Source organism: Scomber scombrus, chromosome 1, assembly GCF_963691925.1.
Source record: "Scomber scombrus chromosome 1, fScoSco1.1, whole genome shotgun sequence".
Lineage (NCBI taxonomy): Eukaryota > Metazoa > Chordata > Actinopteri > Scombriformes > Scombridae > Scomber > Scomber scombrus.
The window spans coordinates 29,146,135-29,166,452 of record NC_084970.1 but is presented as its reverse complement, the minus strand read 5'-3'; the positions used below and the strand labels follow the sequence as shown (position 1 = coordinate 29,166,452).

At 39.1% G+C, this 20,318-nt stretch overlaps 1 protein-coding gene across 1 annotated transcript in view; it reads right to left on the bottom strand.

The window, feature by feature from the left end:
* trip4 (thyroid hormone receptor interactor 4) overlaps positions 1 to 19,681 on the bottom strand; it is a 77,442-nt gene extending 57,761 nt beyond the window's left edge. Inside the window, exons 1-11 of the mRNA XM_062416945.1 lie at positions 19,531 to 19,681; positions 16,778 to 16,959; positions 16,505 to 16,635; positions 12,681 to 12,899; positions 12,521 to 12,599; positions 12,340 to 12,445; positions 11,964 to 12,179; positions 11,736 to 11,865; positions 11,184 to 11,377; positions 10,915 to 11,039; positions 10,698 to 10,789 (exon numbers count right to left, since the gene is read on the bottom strand). Coding sequence (XP_062272929.1) covers positions 10,698 to 10,789; positions 10,915 to 11,039; positions 11,184 to 11,377; positions 11,736 to 11,865; positions 11,964 to 12,179; positions 12,340 to 12,445; positions 12,521 to 12,599; positions 12,681 to 12,899; positions 16,505 to 16,635; positions 16,778 to 16,959; positions 19,531 to 19,610 — 1,554 coding nt within the window. The 5' untranslated portion in view covers positions 19,611 to 19,681. The remainder of the gene's footprint in view (positions 1 to 10,697; positions 10,790 to 10,914; positions 11,040 to 11,183; positions 11,378 to 11,735; positions 11,866 to 11,963; positions 12,180 to 12,339; positions 12,446 to 12,520; positions 12,600 to 12,680; positions 12,900 to 16,504; positions 16,636 to 16,777; positions 16,960 to 19,530) is intronic.
* Positions 19,682 to 20,318: the final 637 nt, after the last annotated feature.

Genomic DNA, 20,318 nt, shown 5'->3' with positions numbered 1-20,318 from the left:
TACACAAAGGAAAAGCATATTGCTTTTGATGTAAATCCTGCTTAATCGCAAACAGGTACCTGGTGTATATGGGGCAGACTGCGAACTCCCTCCCTCCCCAAGCACACATCACTGGTGCCTTGTAGTAAGTAATGATCACACTCCTCCTGCCATTTAAACAGTCAGCAGCTCATACCAAGGCACATTTCCCTGTATTGTGGTATTAAGATATCCAGAGAGTGAGCAAATGGAGCCAATTCACTGAAGACAAAAAGGAGCGCTTAGATGAACGTTAAATATGACATTGGACCTAACACACAGTATAAACACCTCTGATCTGTTACAGACACTAAACATTTCTCACTCCTGCTTTTTATGACCAATCAGATTACACACTCCCTTAAATGTACTTATGAGTACAGCAGGTGTTATGGTGCGGTATAATGAACACATGAACTGGTTACACTGAAATCTAAATATTGTAAACTTGGAAAAATTGTAAAACTGAAAGGTGATTCAGTCTAGCTCTCTCTCCCAGTGTTCGCCATTGATTTTCCTTGGCACTGACAATAATTGCAAAAACAAACACTGGATGCCCGTGACAACAGCTGGCAGCACCTAACCGGTTTATTACCAAAACAGCTTGTGGACACAACCTCTTAACAGATTCCATCGATGTATTAGAAAGACAGCCGAATGGAAGAAACATTTGCCAGTCTCTTGAGTTCTGAATTGTATTATTTGACCACTCAAGCTGTTCCGTGATCATTTATAATTACTAAAATATTTTGGAGAAGTGAGTCCAAAATAAAATGAATAACAGACATATAAGACAACTACTATACAGGATATATCATATGGGAGGATTGTGTAAAATGTCTCAAATAAGGAACTTAATGATGAATGTTATTGGATTGGCCAATTTGCATAATATTACATTTTCATCATTGTGCGTCTAAATAAGCCTGATTAGAGCTTTGTTATTAAAAAAGGGCCCTGTGGAGTTTTCTTGTAAATAAATTAAAGTTATGATTACATTCAGTGTTGTGTGGATCCTTCAGGTCTAACAAACATCTAACAATGCTTACTTTTCTATAAAACACTTGTAAAGCTAATTTTTACAATCCTGCATTGTTTACATCCACGTCTTGTTTCCAGCCTTTTATTTGGTGCATTGCACTACTAGAGGACAAAAACTCCAGAGGGTACATTTAACAAAATAAATATCAATGAGGCCCAACTTGTACACTTTTTTCTGTACCTGACTTGTTTAAACCTGCATTAACTGTTTTTCTGGCCCCTTGGGAGCAGAGGTAACAAGTTGTTAGCAGAGAGTTTCTTATTTCGTCCAGCAGTTACGAAGTCATGGATGATTCATCTGGAGTCTTGTTTCTGTCCACCTGGTGAATGTAAGTCCAATATTCACTCTTGTTTAGCTCTGTTTTTGATCTCTATCAGCTCCTGAGGGAAATGGCTCTTTAGCTGCTAAACAGATAGTCCCCAAATGTGTCTGTTTGCTGTTTGGTGCTGACAGGTAGCGTGCAGTGGGTTTTTGGAGCTTTTTCTCTGAACAACTGCTTGCTGCAGCCAAAAAAAAACCCTATGAGAATGGGAGAATTAACAAAAACAATAAAGTTCAGGGCTGAAACTTGCTATAAAGCTCTATAAAGCTGATGTCAGCAGCAGATTGGTTCATAATTATCAGTATGAGCACCATCTCTGACATTACACATTGTCATTTGATACATTGTTATTATGAAAAATACAGCTCATAGTCTCTTCAAGTTATTTATTTCAAACTATCATCAGTGATTTATTTTATTTGTTTTTCATTTTTCTTTATTGATAGTTATGACAGTTGGACCAGTGAATATATACTAGGGACAAATCCAACTTACTGGCCTGATGGCCAAGTGAAAGCTTAAACGTTTTTGTAGTTTGCTGCACAAAAGGAGAGGAAGATTAATAGCTCTGGAAGCATGAACAGCCTCCCTCGCCTCCCCCTCTTTCTCCATATTTTCCTCCCTCTGATGTCCCTAGCAGGAAGTTGCTGAGCAGACATGTCACCCAACAAAGTACAATTGAGTTTGTAATCTCTGACCCTGCAGTGGCAGAGAGTCTCTTACTGTCTCTCTGGCTCTCCCTTGTGCAAGATATTTGTGGTTGTATTGCTGCTGGGCTAGGGCTTGGCTAGATTAAAATCTCTTCTCAAATGAGCACACACACAGGCATGTGTGACATAAAGAAATTGCATAGGCATGCCTGGGGAATGTTGGCAAAAACAGTCAAAATCAGCTCGACGTAATGACTCGGAGCTCGGAGTAATGCCCGCTCGCACTCATTTGGAAGGGAACAAGCATAAAAATAATGATTAAATTGAGATCTCTTCCAATTCCTGGTAACATCATAACAGGGCAAACACGGTCGCCCACTGACTTTGTGCAAAATACTTACTGACTACACCACACAACATTCATTCATTTCCTCATTCCAAAACAGAAAACTGGCACAGATTCTGGCCTCATGAGGAGCCATTTTGGGGCATCAACAACAAACACCAGATGTGGAGATGGGAGATAAATGTCAAACATATTGATGTTATGCTTCATTAAAGTTTATTGTGGGGGGTAAGAGTTTGCCTGTGGCAAGGCATTGAATAGATCATAACATTTAAATCTACAGAGGTCTTGTTTTACGCAAACATTGTTTAACACAGTCGAGGCTATTATTTCAAAGAGAACACAAACTGAGCACCCAAAGATTGTTCCATAAACTGAGTGCAAACAGGCTGTTTCAGACTAGTTACATGTGCTGGGACCCAAAACTTCTCTTCAAAACCATACTGACAGAATTGCAAACATACCTATTCAAAAACAGCAACTGCTAAACATACTTTAACCACACAATTGCAGGCTTTTAAAGCTTGGGGTATAAAGATTCCAGTCTATTTACTTAATTTGATTTAATTCCTTTGATTTGTTTAACTACCTAACCTCAGTATGTGTATATTTAGTATTATTTAGAGGCTATCATTCTCCTCTTTCATATACTCTATATTCAACATTCAGACAACTATAATAGTGTGCTAGGAATGTATGAATGAGGTCTAAGAAGTAAAGATAAGTGAAAGAAAAAGAAATCACAATTCTATAACAAACAAAACCAACAGAGCACACATCAGAGAAGAAATCATGGTGGCACTTTTTTCTCTTCTCTAAAACATTGATTTGTGGTCTATGGTAGAGTAAAGAAAGCCATTCATATTCTCCAAATACATTATTGCAAGTAACAATTTTACTGCAATTTTATCCACCTAACAGGTAAGATTTGGTGATTGCTACACTGAATCATAAATCCACTGTCATAAAAACAGCTAAAATTTACAACATGAATTTGCCCTAATCACTAAAAGTCAAATATATTTTCTTTTTTTTCTTATTTCATATTTTATGATCTTATTTCCAGTGTACCAATAAGAAAGCAAGAACTGGTTATGTCAGAATTTAACTGAGCGTTTTATGTTCTCATCTCTATTCTGTTACAGTCAATAGCATTAGTCAACATTGCAATATTATGAGTACCCTGCAGGCTTTCCTGTTCCTACTCTAAAGGACTGTACTGAAGTAATGACTATATAATGACTGACTGACATCTTTTTCCCCCGTTCTGAAAAGAGGAAAAAAAAAAAAAAACCTTACAGTTACAGCTTAGAAATAAATCATAAGTTGAAGAGGTCTGACTCCAAAGAGCAATAATGCATCATATCATTTTTATAGAGAAAACGAGGATTTGAACCTGTTTAGTATTCAGTCTAACACATCACTCAGCTTGGTATTCAGTTACCTCTCTTTGATTCCGACATATTTTCGTCAACACGGCTGCCTTTCAAACCATCAAAAGGAAGCTGCCTGAAATTACTCTCATATTGCCTATATCATTGTTCCAGTGATCAGCACACATAGAGAGGAAACAAGCCCTATTAAATGAGCAGAACAAAATGCAGGAGAAGTGGAGATAATAAAGGGGGCTTAGCTGTCAGTTACTCCCCCAACAGCACAAACCGTGCGACATTCAATGAAGTGGTTTAAGGACAGCAGAGAAATTCTAAACAGTGTAGCAAACCATTTCCGTCTGGCAGATGGTTTTATGTATTTTTCATGCTGTTGAAAACCTGTGACTGAGGTTTGGTTGGTTGTCATCCAGTGCCTGGGGACCCTGAGCTTGAATGCATTCTACACACAACTGCAGAATCACATGATGTCTGACCTCTCTGCCATGGCAAACTGCCCAGCAAGGAAAAGGGAGGAATGTGAGTGAGTGAGCGAGCGAGTGCGTTAGTGTGTTACTGAGGTCGTGCAGCAGACGATGAGAGAAAGAGAGAGAGTGGAAGATTTGCAGAGTCGCAATGTGCAATGCCTGTTCACTGAGCATAAACTGAATACTCCGTGACCACATACAACTTCATAGTCCTAACCTGTAAAACATACTGTTGGAGAGAAATTGGGAAAATATGACAATGGAATGATGGAGGGGGAGGGGGAGCAGGAAGAGAAGGGAGCAGCCACTGCTAACGATTCACACAATGTTACAGAGAAAGAGGGGGAAGAAAAAAAAAAATATCATTGCCTGACTTCCCTTCCTTTGGAATGCATCCAATATATCCTATGAGAGTCTGTATGTGTGTGTATGTGTGTGTGTATGTGTGTATGTGTGTGTGTGTGTGTGTGTGTGTGTGTGTGTGTGTGTGTGTGTGTGTGTGTGTGTGTGTGTGTGTGTGTGTGTGTGTGCGTGTGTGGCATGCTGGCAGGAAGGCTTTCAGCATATAAATATCACATTACCACACAAGGAAACGCAGGCATCAGTCCGAGCTTCCAGCCGGCCTAACAAGCACGGGAGCTCCACTCTGGAGGTCAGAGGGGGAGCATGCACAAATGGAATTCCACAGAAACCCGCACTTCTTTTAACAGATAAGTGGCCTGGCTTGCAGCTATGTGATGTGGTATGTAAGCCTATGGTTTCAGTTATCTGACATGTTCTGGTTTGCATACAAGATCTACGGAGCTGGAGTCTATATACAGTATGTTGTGCTGGAATGGGATTAACTTTACACTTATAAAAAGAGGCTTACAGCTACAATGTAGGACAAATTAATGGATTGTTTCATTAACTGATTTTTAAAAAGATACAATATGGGACACTGATGTAATGCCACCAAGACTGAGATAACAGAAAAGGGAGATACAAAGAAAGACTGAGTAGTAATATAAATGAAAACAACTCTCCAATCAGTGCGATGTAAATTAGGGAGAAACATGTAGCTGACTCAACAACCATTTATTTTATCAGTGATATCAATCCAGATAAAAATTAATAGCGCAGCCCCAATAGATCTATGTTAAGTTTTGAGATTGTTATGTGATTTTAAAATAATCATCATACATTTTGTATGCCTTATTGCCATTATTGTTTAGTGCTACAATTAAATTAAAAAACACATTATAGAATATATTTCTACAGCTGCAACAGTTAGTTGATAAAAATCAATCTGCACCTATTTTGATAATTGCGTAAATGTCCGTAATCTTTTAAGCAAATATGCAAAAAAATTACTGCTTTCAGCTGCTAAAATGAGATGATCTAATGCCTTTTTTCTTTTATATTCATTACACTAAATTGATCATCTTTGTGTTTTAGACTGTTGGTAGGACAAAATAAGATATTAAAAAACTTCATCTTTGACTGTGAGAAATAACAACAGTAATGTTTCACAATTTTCTGACATTTTATGGACAAAACGATTAATCAAATCATCTATTTAAAAACTGACAGATTCATCACAAATTAAAATGAGCGTTAGTTGCAGAACTATTTACTGTATACGTCCCTTCTGCTGTTCTTCTATCGTCAATTCTGGGATCACCCCATGACCAAATTTTTATATATTTCCATTTTCATTACATGTTCAAATGCAGGCGTGAAAATGTATGCAGATGATACTGTTACATACAAACACTACCAGTCAAAAGTTTGGACACACGTTGTCATTCAAATGAATGGGAAAGTGTGTCCAAACCTTTGACTGGTACTGTATATGCAGACAATATTCTTACATACAGTCAATATCAAGCTGTTACCTACAGTAGGTATGCCAAAACAAGATAGAAGATGAAAAAAAATAAAAAAATTTAATTATGTATTTTGCCTTCACTGTAAAAAAAAAAAGAAGGCAGGTGACATTAGTGGAACATTCTACAAGAGAAATGTGGTCCGGCCACATTTTATGTATTTTCACTTAGTACTTTAGTTATTTTCCGTTTGTTCTCTTTACCAAAAGCAGCTGCTATGTTGCACTGTTTTAGGTCTATTAATCTGTTATGTTGTAAATAAGCCTGATTAGTTCTAAGTGCTGTTTTGGTGCTGCTGAAGTCAATATTTTTAAGCACCAACAGGCCTTTTTTCACAGCAGGCAGTTTGACTTGTCATAGTGGGAAAAACACAGGTGTGACTAATAAGATTAACGGATCTACTCAAGTGTCCCAGTAAGCCATGACAGTGAGACAGCATATATAATACCAGGACCCAGAAACTGAAGCCGCTAAATGGAATTCAGCCATCATAAATTTGATTTACATCTGTGATTTTTTTACATTGACATGTTAAAACGTCTGCCATGAAAAATGCCTATTGCTCATGTCTTAATGTTGCTTTCATGTTGAGAAGTAAATTGAATTGGTCTTCAGTTAGGCTATGTGTGGACTATGACTTTTAATGACTAAGGAGAAATGTGAAACCCAAGTCTTGATCAGTAGGGAACCACTGCTATAAACCATCCAGTAAAAGCCATGTCTAAAATATGTGCCTATCTGATGGGAAAAAGTGCCAGGGAACCTGCTAAACATCAGTCTTCAACAGACCTGAGGTTAATAAAATACAGTTATCTGTAAAACATGAGGCACTATAGACGGTATTATTGTTGATAAACCTATGTGAATGTTGAAACTTCCAGATTCCATCACTGTGTCAACATTTCATCATCAGGGGATTCACATGTCTCTTTGATAATGATATAATGTATGTACAGATCACACACAAAGCCCACTTTGCCTTCTTGCCCTCTTTAGAGATTCAGTATAATCAATGCGGCACTGAACAGTCACTGGTTTTGCTCTGGGCATGCCTGTCCAAGAGATTAGACCTCTCTGGCTTGTATTCACTAAGACATGTAGCTCTGCAGCTGGTGATATAGTCTTTGGAACAGAGTAAGAAATCAGATCCTTATTAAGAGTGTGGATTGATCCAATCAATTTTTTCACCGCAGGAGTAAGTTGATGGTGCAATTCAATCTCTTTGTGGAGCGTGATGTGCCTTTGCCTGTTCTGTGAATCAGTCTGTGCATGTGTAGGTAATTGTACTGAAAATATAGTAATGTTGTTTGACTTCATTTTATGTGCAATTTTTAAACATTACACAGTTAAATGTCATTTGTATGTGTGAAGTAAACCATCTGCAGCATATTCGCTACCCATAAACCTGCTTAGTTTGGCTGGAGTTCCTTGCTTGTCCTTTTTAATTATCTCACACTGCCTTTTCCAGAAAAACATTTCAATTTTCAATGTGTAATATACCTATCTTTTTTTCCCCCACCCTGCCCTCTGCAGTAGGCAGGTCAGGCGTACATCTCCACTCATTGCTCAGTGAGCACTGGGGGGTAGGGGTGGAGAGATAGAGCACAGATGATAATGGCTGGCCAATTATCAGTAGCAAGGGGGGCTGGGGAGTTAGGAGGAGTGAGAGATTATGGGCAGAATGGATCAATACACCAGTCAGATTCTAATGAAGGAAAGAATTGGTCCAAGTCAAGCAGATGGAAATCCTACTCTGCCTGGGGTGGTCTTTCTGTGCTGTCTGTCAGCAGGGTATCAGGTTTATGGTGCTGCTTTGTACAACAGCGCCCCAACAGGGGGATGACTGCTATCGCACTGGATCTGCGACACTCAAGTATTTAAAATATTTAGTAACTGTATTTTCTGCGTTCGTATTGTTTTTCTCGTGCTATCCTGATCTCCCCACATTCCACTTTCTCTAAATATTTTATACATCACTAGGGGCAGATTTAGAAGAGCCTGAAGAATAATGGTTGTCTGTCCTTCACCACCCCCCTTTTAACCACCCACAGCTGCCAGCACAGGACAGTAAATCCTACACCTCACCCACTCGCCCAGCCCAGCAGCTCAGCTATGCGCTACTATGCATTAGCACAACACGCACACTTCTACTCATATGAAATGAAGCCAGGTTAAACTGCTACATGCTGACCAGCTAATATTCTCAGCCTTTTCCAAAATGGCAAAAGGAATAAGTACCAGCCAACTGTTCAAGCACCATCATTAGCCCTTTGGTACTGTTGTTCTTCTCTGGTTGCTTCACTATTTTCTACATCTGCCTTCCTTTCTTTTTTTCTGAGGGGCCTTGTGTGGGGTGGGGGTGTTATTTATGGCTGTTCTGTGCAAGTGGACACACACACACACACACACACACACACACACACACACACACACACACACACACACACACACACACACACACACACACACACACACACACACACACACACACCCTTTCACAGGATGAAAGGGCAGTCACACTGCCTGCAAACATGATTTTACAGCCCTGGGTGGAATGAGTGGTGGAGGAGAGAATGAGGACAGAGTACAAAAGGGGAAAGCCCTTAGATTTACAGGTCCCAGCAGCCAGAATGCAAACCATGTCACAGCACACATTTTTTTAAGTTGATTCTTTTCTTTTTAAAAATCTAACCACAGAGCTCTTCTGAAATAAGACGACTGTCCTTGTTCGGGAAGACACATATGTTAACACAAATGCACGGAAAAACAAGCACAACAACACACTAAAAAGAGACCATTGCTTTTTTCCATTGCTTGGTTTTCTAAAACAGATCCATGGAAAACATTGCAATTCCCAAATGTGATCCGTTTCAGCATCTCATTAAAGCTTGCTTACAAGTGGGTACATGTGTTTGAGGGCTTTGCACGGGTAGGGCATGTTTGTGCAGTGTGCTGCATTTTACACATTTTCCCCCCTTAAGTGGTTTCACTGCACACTATCCCAAATTCTTGTACACAAATAAATTAGATAAATGATAAATGATGTGGGAAATGGAGAGTAAACATTCTTAATAATCACTAAGCTTAAACTTGTAGGCCAAATCAGCCTTATCATAATAACATTACAATGCCTACAAAATAACTTGCGTGTTCAGTTGACAGATCATACCAGCCTCCTGTTTTGTTCTTTTAGCTTGACATCACTTATGTAATAATAATATACATATAGAGTGGACGTCAGAGGGAGCAGTCTCTTCTAAAGCCAGAGGCAAAACAGCCACGACAAAGATGGCAATGTAATTATGTTTAAGGGTGTTCCTTTGGCAACAAACCAGAGACTGACCTTGTATGCACATGATGACTTAATGGGGAGTGCGGTGTATTTTCCAGTTTATACTTGGTAGCACTGCAATTCATTTAACTAATTTGGGTGTAAAAGCTCAAGTAAACAGTTTATGAGTCCAAAAAGGCAGCTCTGACCATACTGCCAATGGAGCAGCTCCATGCTTTCCCACATCACATATTCAGAGTCTTAACCAGAGTCCTCGTAACAGTCTGTTTAAGAGTGGATTTCAATTTAAGTCTTCATGAAAGAAATGAACTGAAAAGCACCAGCACACCCTATTGTTTTATTACTAATTAGAGAGTGCTCTTTGCTATTGATATCTTCTGTAGGTCTGAGACAAAACCAGCAATTTACTCTATTAATATATTCTGCACACAATAGGCTGTTACCAATGTAATGTGTATATGGCACCATTTTGGAGGGAGGCAACTGGTATAATAAGGGCCTGGATTTGTGTTGCAGTGGCTGATGGTGCATTACTGCCTCTAGTGGGAAATACTGTGAGCTGATAGGGAGTTGTGGGTGAAAAGGTGCAGGCTGACATCTGCTGGTGAAAGGTGATATTGCATCAATTTTATAAACATTCACACAGGACACAAAATGCAATGACAATTCAGTCAAACAGAGAATCACTATTTCCAAGAAGTAGATGAGACTTATAACACTTAAACCACAAAAAAAGACCAATCAGCCACTGAAGATTTTCACCTTCTCTAGGCAACTATAAAACATTGATTCACAATGACTAGCATCCACAGGAGTTTTTTTCTCTGGAGAACAATTAAGCTGCTCAAATAACTGTGGAATTGTGTATTCTTTGACCCTCACTGTGTGGTCTTGGATGAAGTAAGCCTCTGGATGCCTATAAATGCCAAAAAGTGTGTGTTAAAATTTCCATGATGAGGTTTTACTGCCCCTAGTGAAAGTGAAACTGAACTGCATTTCCAACACATGACACGATTGGACCAAATGAGAGTTAAGTGCTCTTGTGTTGTCTAGTGCTAACTGAAATTTCATTTCAGCATTGCCTCAGTGGGCACATGGAGAGGAAAAGTGAAGAGCAAGTTGGGATAGGTTTTTGTAAGGCTTCATTGCACACTTTAATTCAAGTCTGTCCTCCCATCGCTCCCCCCTAAGAACACGGAAATAGAACACTGTAGTTGGTGTCTTTGCTTGAATGGTTTTGTCATTTGCTGTGGTGCTTTAGTAGCATGTTCTTTTTAGGTGAAAATCAGTGTTTCACTAACCTGTTGTTTGAACTGCTCCTGAGAGAGGCAGTCAGTCACGTTAACACAGCCCAGCAGGCAGCCAGTGGGGTAGTCTTTAGGAAACCTGGGCTCTACAAATAAAACAAAAGCAATAAAAGATTCACAGACATGTAAAACATGCATCATATCAGAATTTGTGACTGTGCTTTCCAAGATGCTTGCACTCCAAAGCGCTGTATGTGTGCAGTATGTGTACCTTTTCTGCTGATGTGGCGGTACATGCCCTCCACCTCAGCAATCTCCTGAGGGGTGGGATTCTTGGCTGCAGCAGCAATCCAAAGACGACCTCTGTGGGACGTGTACCAGGTCCTCCCCTCAACTCTACACACAAAAACACATAAACAACAATGCTACACCTGCTTTCATTTACCTGACAGAAATCAAGAATCTTTAATATTTGTATTTGTGAATTCTCACTAGTTTAATCTATTTAAAAGCTCATTACTGAGACTATTTACTCCTTACTTCTTGATGCCTTTGACCAGCAGTGAGGCCCATGGCTGATGCATGCTGAGGCACCAACCCCCATCAGCCATCTCCTGCAGCTCTTTGTCTTGTAGCCGCAACCTAGAACGATCTTCTCCTCCTTTGTCCTTTGCCAAACTCTGTCCCTTGTCCAAGTTCCTCTTGTAGTTTTCACTGCCTCCAACATTCACCCACTAGAAATATGTGGAGTAATCAGCACACTTACTTAAACCGCACAGTGCATTCAATGTCATCATTATCATTAGCATAATCTGTGTGACTAACATCTTTGCAATTTGCATGATGGAGAAAAGGTCAGTGCAAACTCAGTTTACGTGTGGGAGAAATAACTGTAATTTCAACTAATTTTACTGATGTCACAGTTTGTTTTCTAATGGTACAAATGACTCGTCTAATGAAGAAATATACATAAATATTTTCATGTAGTGTTGAAAATATACCAAAAGGTGACACTAATGCAGAGCATAGAATCAGTGGAAAATTAAGTAAATCTTTACACGGTTAGATGTTACTGTGGAAAAGGTGACCTACTTCTGGCGCGCTCTGCATGATGTTGGGGTTGACTAGGTCTCCAAGGCTCTGCCGTCCACCTTGTCTTGCAGAGTACATTGTTGATTTCGATGTAGAGCCAGTGTTCATAGCCTTGAGGGTCTCATCCAATCTACATATTTTATATAAAAGGCAAGGTCTTCAGCATGTCTGTACAGCATAAAAAACCTTGCAGACTTGATTCAAATGGTGTCAGACCATCTTACTCACTTGGTGTAGTAATCGTTGAGGTTGTTTCCCTCATCAATCACTTGTCTACCAGCAAAGTCCAATGTGATCTTCCTGTCTTTGCGAGATGCATGGCGAAGTTCTCTTAGCTCCTCTTCCTTTTTCCTGAGCTTATCTCGCTCACCGGGTGACAACCACTGATTGGATTCAGTGGCAAAGTAGTCTGACTCATCATCCAGAACCTGGGTTCTCCTGACACTAGAGATGTAATAAAAGCAAACAAGTTTCATTATAACTTTCCCATCAAATTTTTCAGTGGAAGTGTTGAAGCTGCACATCAAGCAGTAAATCCTGCTGTTCTTGTAGTATTCTTTATTCTGTCAAACGTTTTAATATTGAACTGTGTGATTTAAGGTACCTATTTCTGTCAAATTCCAACAGTTTTTCTTTGTGCTGGACAGCTTTCTCCAAGCCAGCCTTCATCCTGGCCTCTTGATGTGGCAGATAATCTCTTTCTCCACAGTCTGTCACCAAGATAAAAAGAAAGATTTAAATCATCTTAATTTTTTCAATAAATTCTGACTAGTTTAGACTCTCACCTCCCATAAGCTTCTTTCTTAGTTTCTGGCTTTTGTTGGAGTCTCGTTGCAGGATCTCCTGCTCCTCTTTGGTGCAGACCTGATTCAGAAAAAAATACTACTAAAGAATATTCAACATAAAAGATGATGTGATTTTTAAGGACTTAAAACACTCCCATACCAGGCTACCACAGAAGAGGCATGGTCCAGAGCCCTCTTGCTCACAGACAATGCGACCACAGCTGATGCAGTTGTTGATGAGTTTGTGCCTTTGAGCAAGGCAATCACAGCCATGTCGACCAGGGAGTAAGACAGCCAGCTTGTCCTGTCCCTCTTGTGCATAGAGATTGACAAACTTAGTTTTCTTCTTTGTTGAAGAAGTACTGCTGCTTTCTTGAGCCTGGGAGGGTAGTAAATGAAGAGAGAAGACAAGATGAATGTATAGAAATCGATAAGACTAGCAAATTAACACATAATGTGTTATGTGTGTTCATAATGTACAGTGGGGACCAGCATGCACTCAAGCAGGCATGGACTCGACAAGTTTGTGCAAAACCTGCCAAAGCCATGTTATCCCAGCATAATTTGACCAGTTCTTAAGAGCTTCTTGTGATGTCACAGGACACTTGGTTTTCTGAGTCTCAGTCGGTCAAGTGCCCCCATAAATGTTTAAAAGGGGTTGAGGTCAGGTGACTGCGGAGTAAAGCCCTTGAGACTCAGGACTCCTTGGTCCTCTTTGATCTTCAAGTAGTTCTTGCAAACCAGAGGGTACAGCACCTCTCTGAAGAATGGAGTGATACTTTTCCTTGGTCAAGATGTTGTCAATTTGGTACAGGTGAAAGAAAAAACCCTAGACTTGAATTTTCACACCACCCTGTTTCATGGCTGGTTTGATGCACTACAGTATCATTTTCTCCAATGTTTATCTCCTCACATACACCCTTCTGATACTGCAATACATCTCAAACTTGGAAAACTTTTTCCAGTCATCCACTGTGAAATTCTGGTATTTCTTAATGCACCTCAAGCGTTTGGCTTTCTTTACCCTCCTGAGATGTCAATTAGAAACTGCTACTCCTTCTCGTAGAAGACAGACTTCTCTTGACAGATCTTTAGCTGATTGGAGTCTTGTGTTCTTTATTTAGCAAACACTGTATCAGTGATGAAGTTGCTTTTCTATCTCTCAGGGAACTAAGCTTGATGTATTGATCTTCTGATGGTGTGGTCGCTATTGGTCTGCCTGATCGTGCTTTGGATGCAACTGATCTAGTTTCTGCAAAGTGTGTAAGAGCTCCATGCACTGCCCACTTAGAAACCTTTAGGCCATGATTTAAAGCTGTTTCGAGTAACAATTTTTACTTCTGACACCCCACTTAGATCTGATGCCATGTTTCCCACTGCACGTATCAATGGTCTGCTGGAAATTTGAGGCACACATATACAGGTGCATCTCAATAAATTAGAATATCGTGGAAAATTTGATTTATTTATTTCCGTAATTCAATTTAAAAACTCATATATTATATGGATTCATTACACACAACGTGAAATATTTCGAGCCTTTATTTGTTTAAGTCTTGATGATTATGGCTTACAGCTAATGAAAACCCCAAATTCAGTATCTCAAAAAATTTGAATATTACATAAGACCAATAAAAAACAAGGATTTTTAATACAGAAATGTCACCCTTCTGAAAAGTATGTTCATGTATATGCATTCAGTACTTCGTTGGGGCTCCTTTTGCATGAATTACTGCATCAATGCGGCGTGGCATGGAGGCTATCAGCCTGTGGCACTGCTGAGGTGTTATGGAAGCCCAAGTTGCTTCGATAGTGGCCTTCAGCTCATCTGCATTGTTGGGTCTTGTGTCTCTCATCTTCCTCTTGACAATACTCCATAGATTTTCTATGGGGTTCAGGTCAGTCGAGTTTGCTGGCCAATCAAGCATAGTAATTCCATGTTCATTAAACCAGGTATTGGTACTTTTGGCAGTGTGGGCAGGTGCCAAATCCTGCTGGAAAATTAAATCAGCATCCCCATAAAGCTTGTCAGCAGAAGGAACCATGAAGTGCTCTAAAATGTCCTGGTAGACAGCTGCGTTGACTCTGGACTTGATAAAACACAGTGGAACAACACCAGCAGATGACATGGCTCCCCAAATTTTTGAATGGCCTTTGCTTGACAATCCTCTCAAGTTATCTCTGTTGCTTGTGCACCTTATCCTACCACACTTTTTCCTTCCACTCAACTTTCTATGAATATTCTTGGATACAGCACTCTGTGAACATCCAGCTTCTTTAGCAATGACTTTTTGAGGCTTACCCTCCTTGTGGACTATATCAATGACTGTCTTCCGGACAACTGTCAAGTCAGCAGTCTTCCCCATGATTGTGAAGCCCACTGAACCAGACTGAGAGATCATCTAAAGGCTCAGGAAACCTTTGCAGGTGTTTTGAGCTAATAAGCTGATTAGCATGTGACACTGTGAGTCTACATTATTGAACCTTTTCACAATATTCTAATTTTCTGAGACACTGAATTTGGGGTTTGATTTAGCTGTAAGGTATAATCATCAAGATTCAAACAAATAAATGCTTGAAATATTTCACTTTGTGTGTGATGAATCTATATAATATATGAGTTTCACTTTTTAAACTGAATTACTGAAATTAATTAACCTTTCCACAATATTCTAATTTATTGAGATGCACCTGTATATAACAGGTGAACCTTTTGTAAAAAGTTGGTTAATGCTACAAATTTGCGTATATTTGATTGCCGACCTAGAATTAGTGCAGATATTTCTTCATTTAACATGTCATAACTTCTTGTGAAATTTTAAAATGTTTCTGTATCCTCATACATTCAGATTATTTCCAGGTTTATGTGAAAATATTAGATTTTCAATGTGTCTCAGACTTTTAGACTGAAAAATGAGAGGAAAAACTTGAATAAATGAGGAGAAAAATAACGAATACCAATGCTTCCACACAGGTGCAATGCATGGTACAATTAAGCAGTCCAATCATGCTCTGTAGCATGTATTCAAATGCTGTGCAGGCTCAGTTGATTCTGATTTTATATCAGCGAGAAGAAAAGATGTAAATGACTCTGACAGAGGGTTGATGGTTGGGACACAGATGGAAGGAGTTTCAGCCACAAATACTGCTCACCTGACTGCTGTTTCAATAGGAACAGTGACTAAAGTGACATCAGTAAACAGGGTCAGAAATTGTGGTCTACGGCCATATTTGATGCTGTGATGCTCGAGCATGAGTAAGGAAAAACAGAAGAGCAACTCCTCCTCAGCTGACTGAGAATGTCAATGCAGGACGTGATCAGACTGTGTCAGCAGGAACAGTCCATCGACAATTACATAGAGAGGGATATTACAATAGGGCTGCAGTACATAAACCCCTCATTAAAAAGATGAATGCACATTTGAGAGTTCAGTGGTGTAAAAACCATAGGCACTGGTCTGCAGAGATGAGTCATCACCCCTACAGTGAGGGGATCTGGTGGTTCTGTAATGGTGTGGGGGGCATTTTGCTGGCATGGTTTGGGTCCATTTGTCCCCTTTAGAGGGAAGGGGACAAATCAATACAAAGTTGTTGTGAGTGATCAGCTTTATCCAATGATGAAATATTTCTATCCTGATGGGAGTGGTCTCTTCTTGGATGACAATACCCTGATCCAAGGCACATCCAAGCTGTTCTGAGAACATTAAAGTGTGGCTCGGATGCATATTTGTGACTCAGTTAAAATAAGAAGAAGCACAGAGTTTCTGTTACCCTGTTGTGCAATTGTTGTTATCACGGTTACAGTTTGCCTGTTTACCCTGATTACACATGTGGGAATGGGTATATATATATAAAATCACATTATGAAATGAGTCATCTACAAATCAACATCACGCATTGTGTCATTGTTGCAACCAAACCATGAGAATTCACTTTTTAAAGTAAGTGGTAAGAGAACAAATGTTTGAGCCTATGTGTACTCACCCTCATGAGATCAATGGGGGTCTTAACTGTCTCCGGCTCAGGTTCTGTTTGGCTCACAGTCATCACCTCTTGTTTGTTCCGACCCTTGCGTTTGGACTTTTTCTGGGAATCTTTGGTCATGTCCTGTGAATCTAGGAAATAAAGCAAATGACCTCCAACAAATATTGTGAACGGCACATTTGAGAGAAGTTTGTGAATGGTTGAGAGGCAATGTAATGTACAAACCAAATCAAAATACAATCAATGGCAGGCATCAGGCATCAATTGGCCTACCTATTGGTGACACTGATTCTTTAAAAAGAAAAAGACCAGCGTTATCTGGGGACTGTCGTTGGGTCTTCTTCCACCTGCTGAGGAGTTCATCTATAAAGTGCCTTTTTCTCCCATCTGTGCCCTGAAGGAGGTCTCCCACATACTCCTCAATCTCTTCAGCTTTTTCGATGGACAGAATGTATCTAAAAACAGCAGCACAACACAATTACCATTTCATTTAGTAACATATCAAAGCCAACTATTATTTGTATTATCAATTAATCTATTTTCTCAATTAATCAATTTGTCATTTGGTCTATAAAATGTCATAAAATGGTGAAAAATGTTCACTTTTTCCCAAAATGCAACCTAAAATGGAACTATGTGATCTACTTTTGAGCATCAAAGACTAGACTACCCTCAAAGTTTAGAAGTTATTAATGCCTAGAAGCTCATGAACAGTTTTACAGTGGCTGGGTGTAAGATCTGCTGATTCACGAGCTGGTAAATTACGAGGGCACAGTCATACTCGCAAAGGTAAGGTGGCATTCTTTTTTTTTGGCCTAATAATTTAATCAAAGAAAATATTAAATATTCAAAAATATTCAGCTATGTGCTTATTTGATAACACTTTCTATGACGCCAATGTCTATAATGCATTATAAACATACTTATAATGCCTTATAATCTGCTTACAGCACTGTATAATTATAGGTATATAAGCACTCACAAATATTCATCATGCTTTATGGCAATAATCATAACACATTATAAAGTTTTTTTTATTATAATGACTTAAAAGGTAAATTACCATAATACATGATAATTGCTGGTCACTCACTGATATTTATTTGCAAGATCATACTGTATTATCATTCTCAATTTGAATAGATTCTAATTTATGAGAAGAACTGAACAGGATAATGAGGACTATCATAGACTCTTACTAGATCCTAGCAAGTAATGTGAGCAAAGTGTATGTTGAACTGGAACTGGTGGGACTGATTACACCTCTGCTGGTGCCGTGCAAAAATCACTGAATCATCTTCTGGATGTTGAGACTGACAACAGGCCCAGCTTTAGGACTTGTGCCAGGAAGTTCACTGCACCATCACCTACACATTTAACAAGATTTTACGCTAATCTTCATAAAGCAGTTGGAAAAACTGCTATACTTAGTGTAGCCAAATTACCGCGAAGAGTTCAGAGATCCTGTAGCCTCTCACAAATCTAAAATCCCCTTCTCTGCCTACGTGACACCAGGCTTGATGGGTATGATTTCTCAATTCTAGAAAAGCACTGCCAGGCACCAAAAAAAAAACAAGCTGAGGTTTCAGAGGATCAGGCTGAACTGATTGAAAAGAGGACAGAGAAACAGCAGAAATTGTCATTTTGGTTTTCTGCCGAATCACAGCCTTCATAATGCGCTGTTTATTTTACTGTTATCAAGTCACCAGCTCTGTCAAATGGCAAAAATGGTTACTATCTTAAGGACAGAAAATGTCACTTGGAGCATAATACATGAAGAAGAGTCAAGAAAGACCTAGAAAAAAAGGGACAGCCGTGGCAAAATGTGGATTTTTCCTTCAAGTGGGAGCATCACTAGAGAGAGGGCAAAGTGAGGTGCACTTGCTGATGGAAAAGTTGCAATGAAGTGTCCTTCCAAGAGGAATGTTTGGCCAAAGACAGAAACTTTTGGCCAGTACCTCCCACTCCCACTAAAAAAGGAACATTACACACATATAATCTCAGGAACTTCTGCATATTGCACATTTATATAATGCAGATGTATTTAGACAGAGATTTGTTTACTGTATATAGTATTTTATTTTATGTTATTTATTTTTTATCACTTTCACCATTACACTGCTACTTTTTTCCCCCACTGTACAGCTGTGTCAATTTGAATTATCTTATCTTAGAAACAAGGTCACACAAATATCTGTGACATCAGTAATTTCTGCTACTTTGTGGTTTGGACACTAAGTTTTGGAGGACGGTGTCCATCCCAGAGCATCAGTGACAGAGAGATGGCGTCCTTCCTCCAAGTACAGAAACGACTGCATCCAAGAGGCTTGTTTGTTCAAAGACAGCAACTTTTGTCTTCAGCTTGTTAATGGAGAGGTCCAATTTAAACAAGGTAACCGATATTACACACAAGTCCAAACACAAATATTTGTCACAGACAGTTATTACTGCAATTTTGTTGAGAGAAATACAACAAAACCATGTAAGAAATGCCAGCAGCAGAGGTGAAAATCAGTGTGCAAAGAAACAGGAAACACCAGAAAACACCTGGCTGTCAGTGTCATGGACCTGAAGAGAAAGGTGACGTGGTGGCATGTCACTTTGGATGACTTGTCTGGTTTAGTCCCTCTTGTTCAAAATCAATGTGCTATTAAAAGTGACATTACATTGGTTGTTATTTGAGTTATTTTACGTGTTGTTAACTTGCATGTCAAACTGTCAACAAGGTGGCATGTGAAAATAAAAACTGTTGGATCCAGGGGTTTCACTTTGACTTGTCTGGTAAAAGTGACATTACATTGGTTGACTACTGTTAGATTGTATAGCTGTATCAAAGCTTAATACCTCCATAATGGATGACATTTTGATACGCAGACGGAACACATTATATTTAGTCTCTCAGAAATAATTAAACATGTTTTAATCCTATGCATTTTCCACATTACTACCAGCTAGTTAGCTTTTTAACGCTAGCTTGTTGGCAGACCTGTTCAGACTTACTGAGCAGCATTAATAATGTCACTTACTGGACGATGTCTTCAGATGCCTCCAGTCCAAACTTGTGGTGTAACTGGTCCACACACCACTGCAGCAAAGCGTCCGACATTTCACCAGCTGTTTTAAGACTTTAACAAGTTAACAGTCAAACCTAAAAGGAGCTGATGTGTCAATCCACACTGGTTGGTAGCATGCATGTGTTTCTAGTCGGGGAAATAACAAAGGTGCACACACTATGTAGACGGTAACCCCTGACAACGCTATGGTTAGGGTTTGGTTAGATTTAGGCACTAAAAACACTGGTTATTATTAGGGAAATATCATATATTGGATTAAAATGATTATTAGAAACGTTGTGTTTAGTTAAAGTTGCTACTTCATTAAAAAATCTCATGAGAGCGCACTGAATATCATCCTGACAAAACCAGTGGTGTTGGATTATGGTTCCGCCCAATTTATACGACTTCAAACTCAGCTCCTAATCAAACTTTTTATGTATTTATTTATTTATTCATTTATTTATTTAAATTAATAGGACAATCATTTTAAAAAACAGTTTATATGTATACATTCTGGGTACATAGTTTAGTTTATTTGCACATAAAGAGACAAAAACATAATACAAGAACAGTAATAAGTAGATTTTTTTTATTAATAGAACAATCATACAAAAAAAAAAGTTTATATTTACACAACTTGCAGAACATGTAGCAGGTGATCAAAAGTAAAGTAAGCCCTGTGATGAAGCTTGGACGTGACTTTTAATGCTGATCACCCAACATCCAATCGTGACAATGTCAAATTATAGTTAATGTCC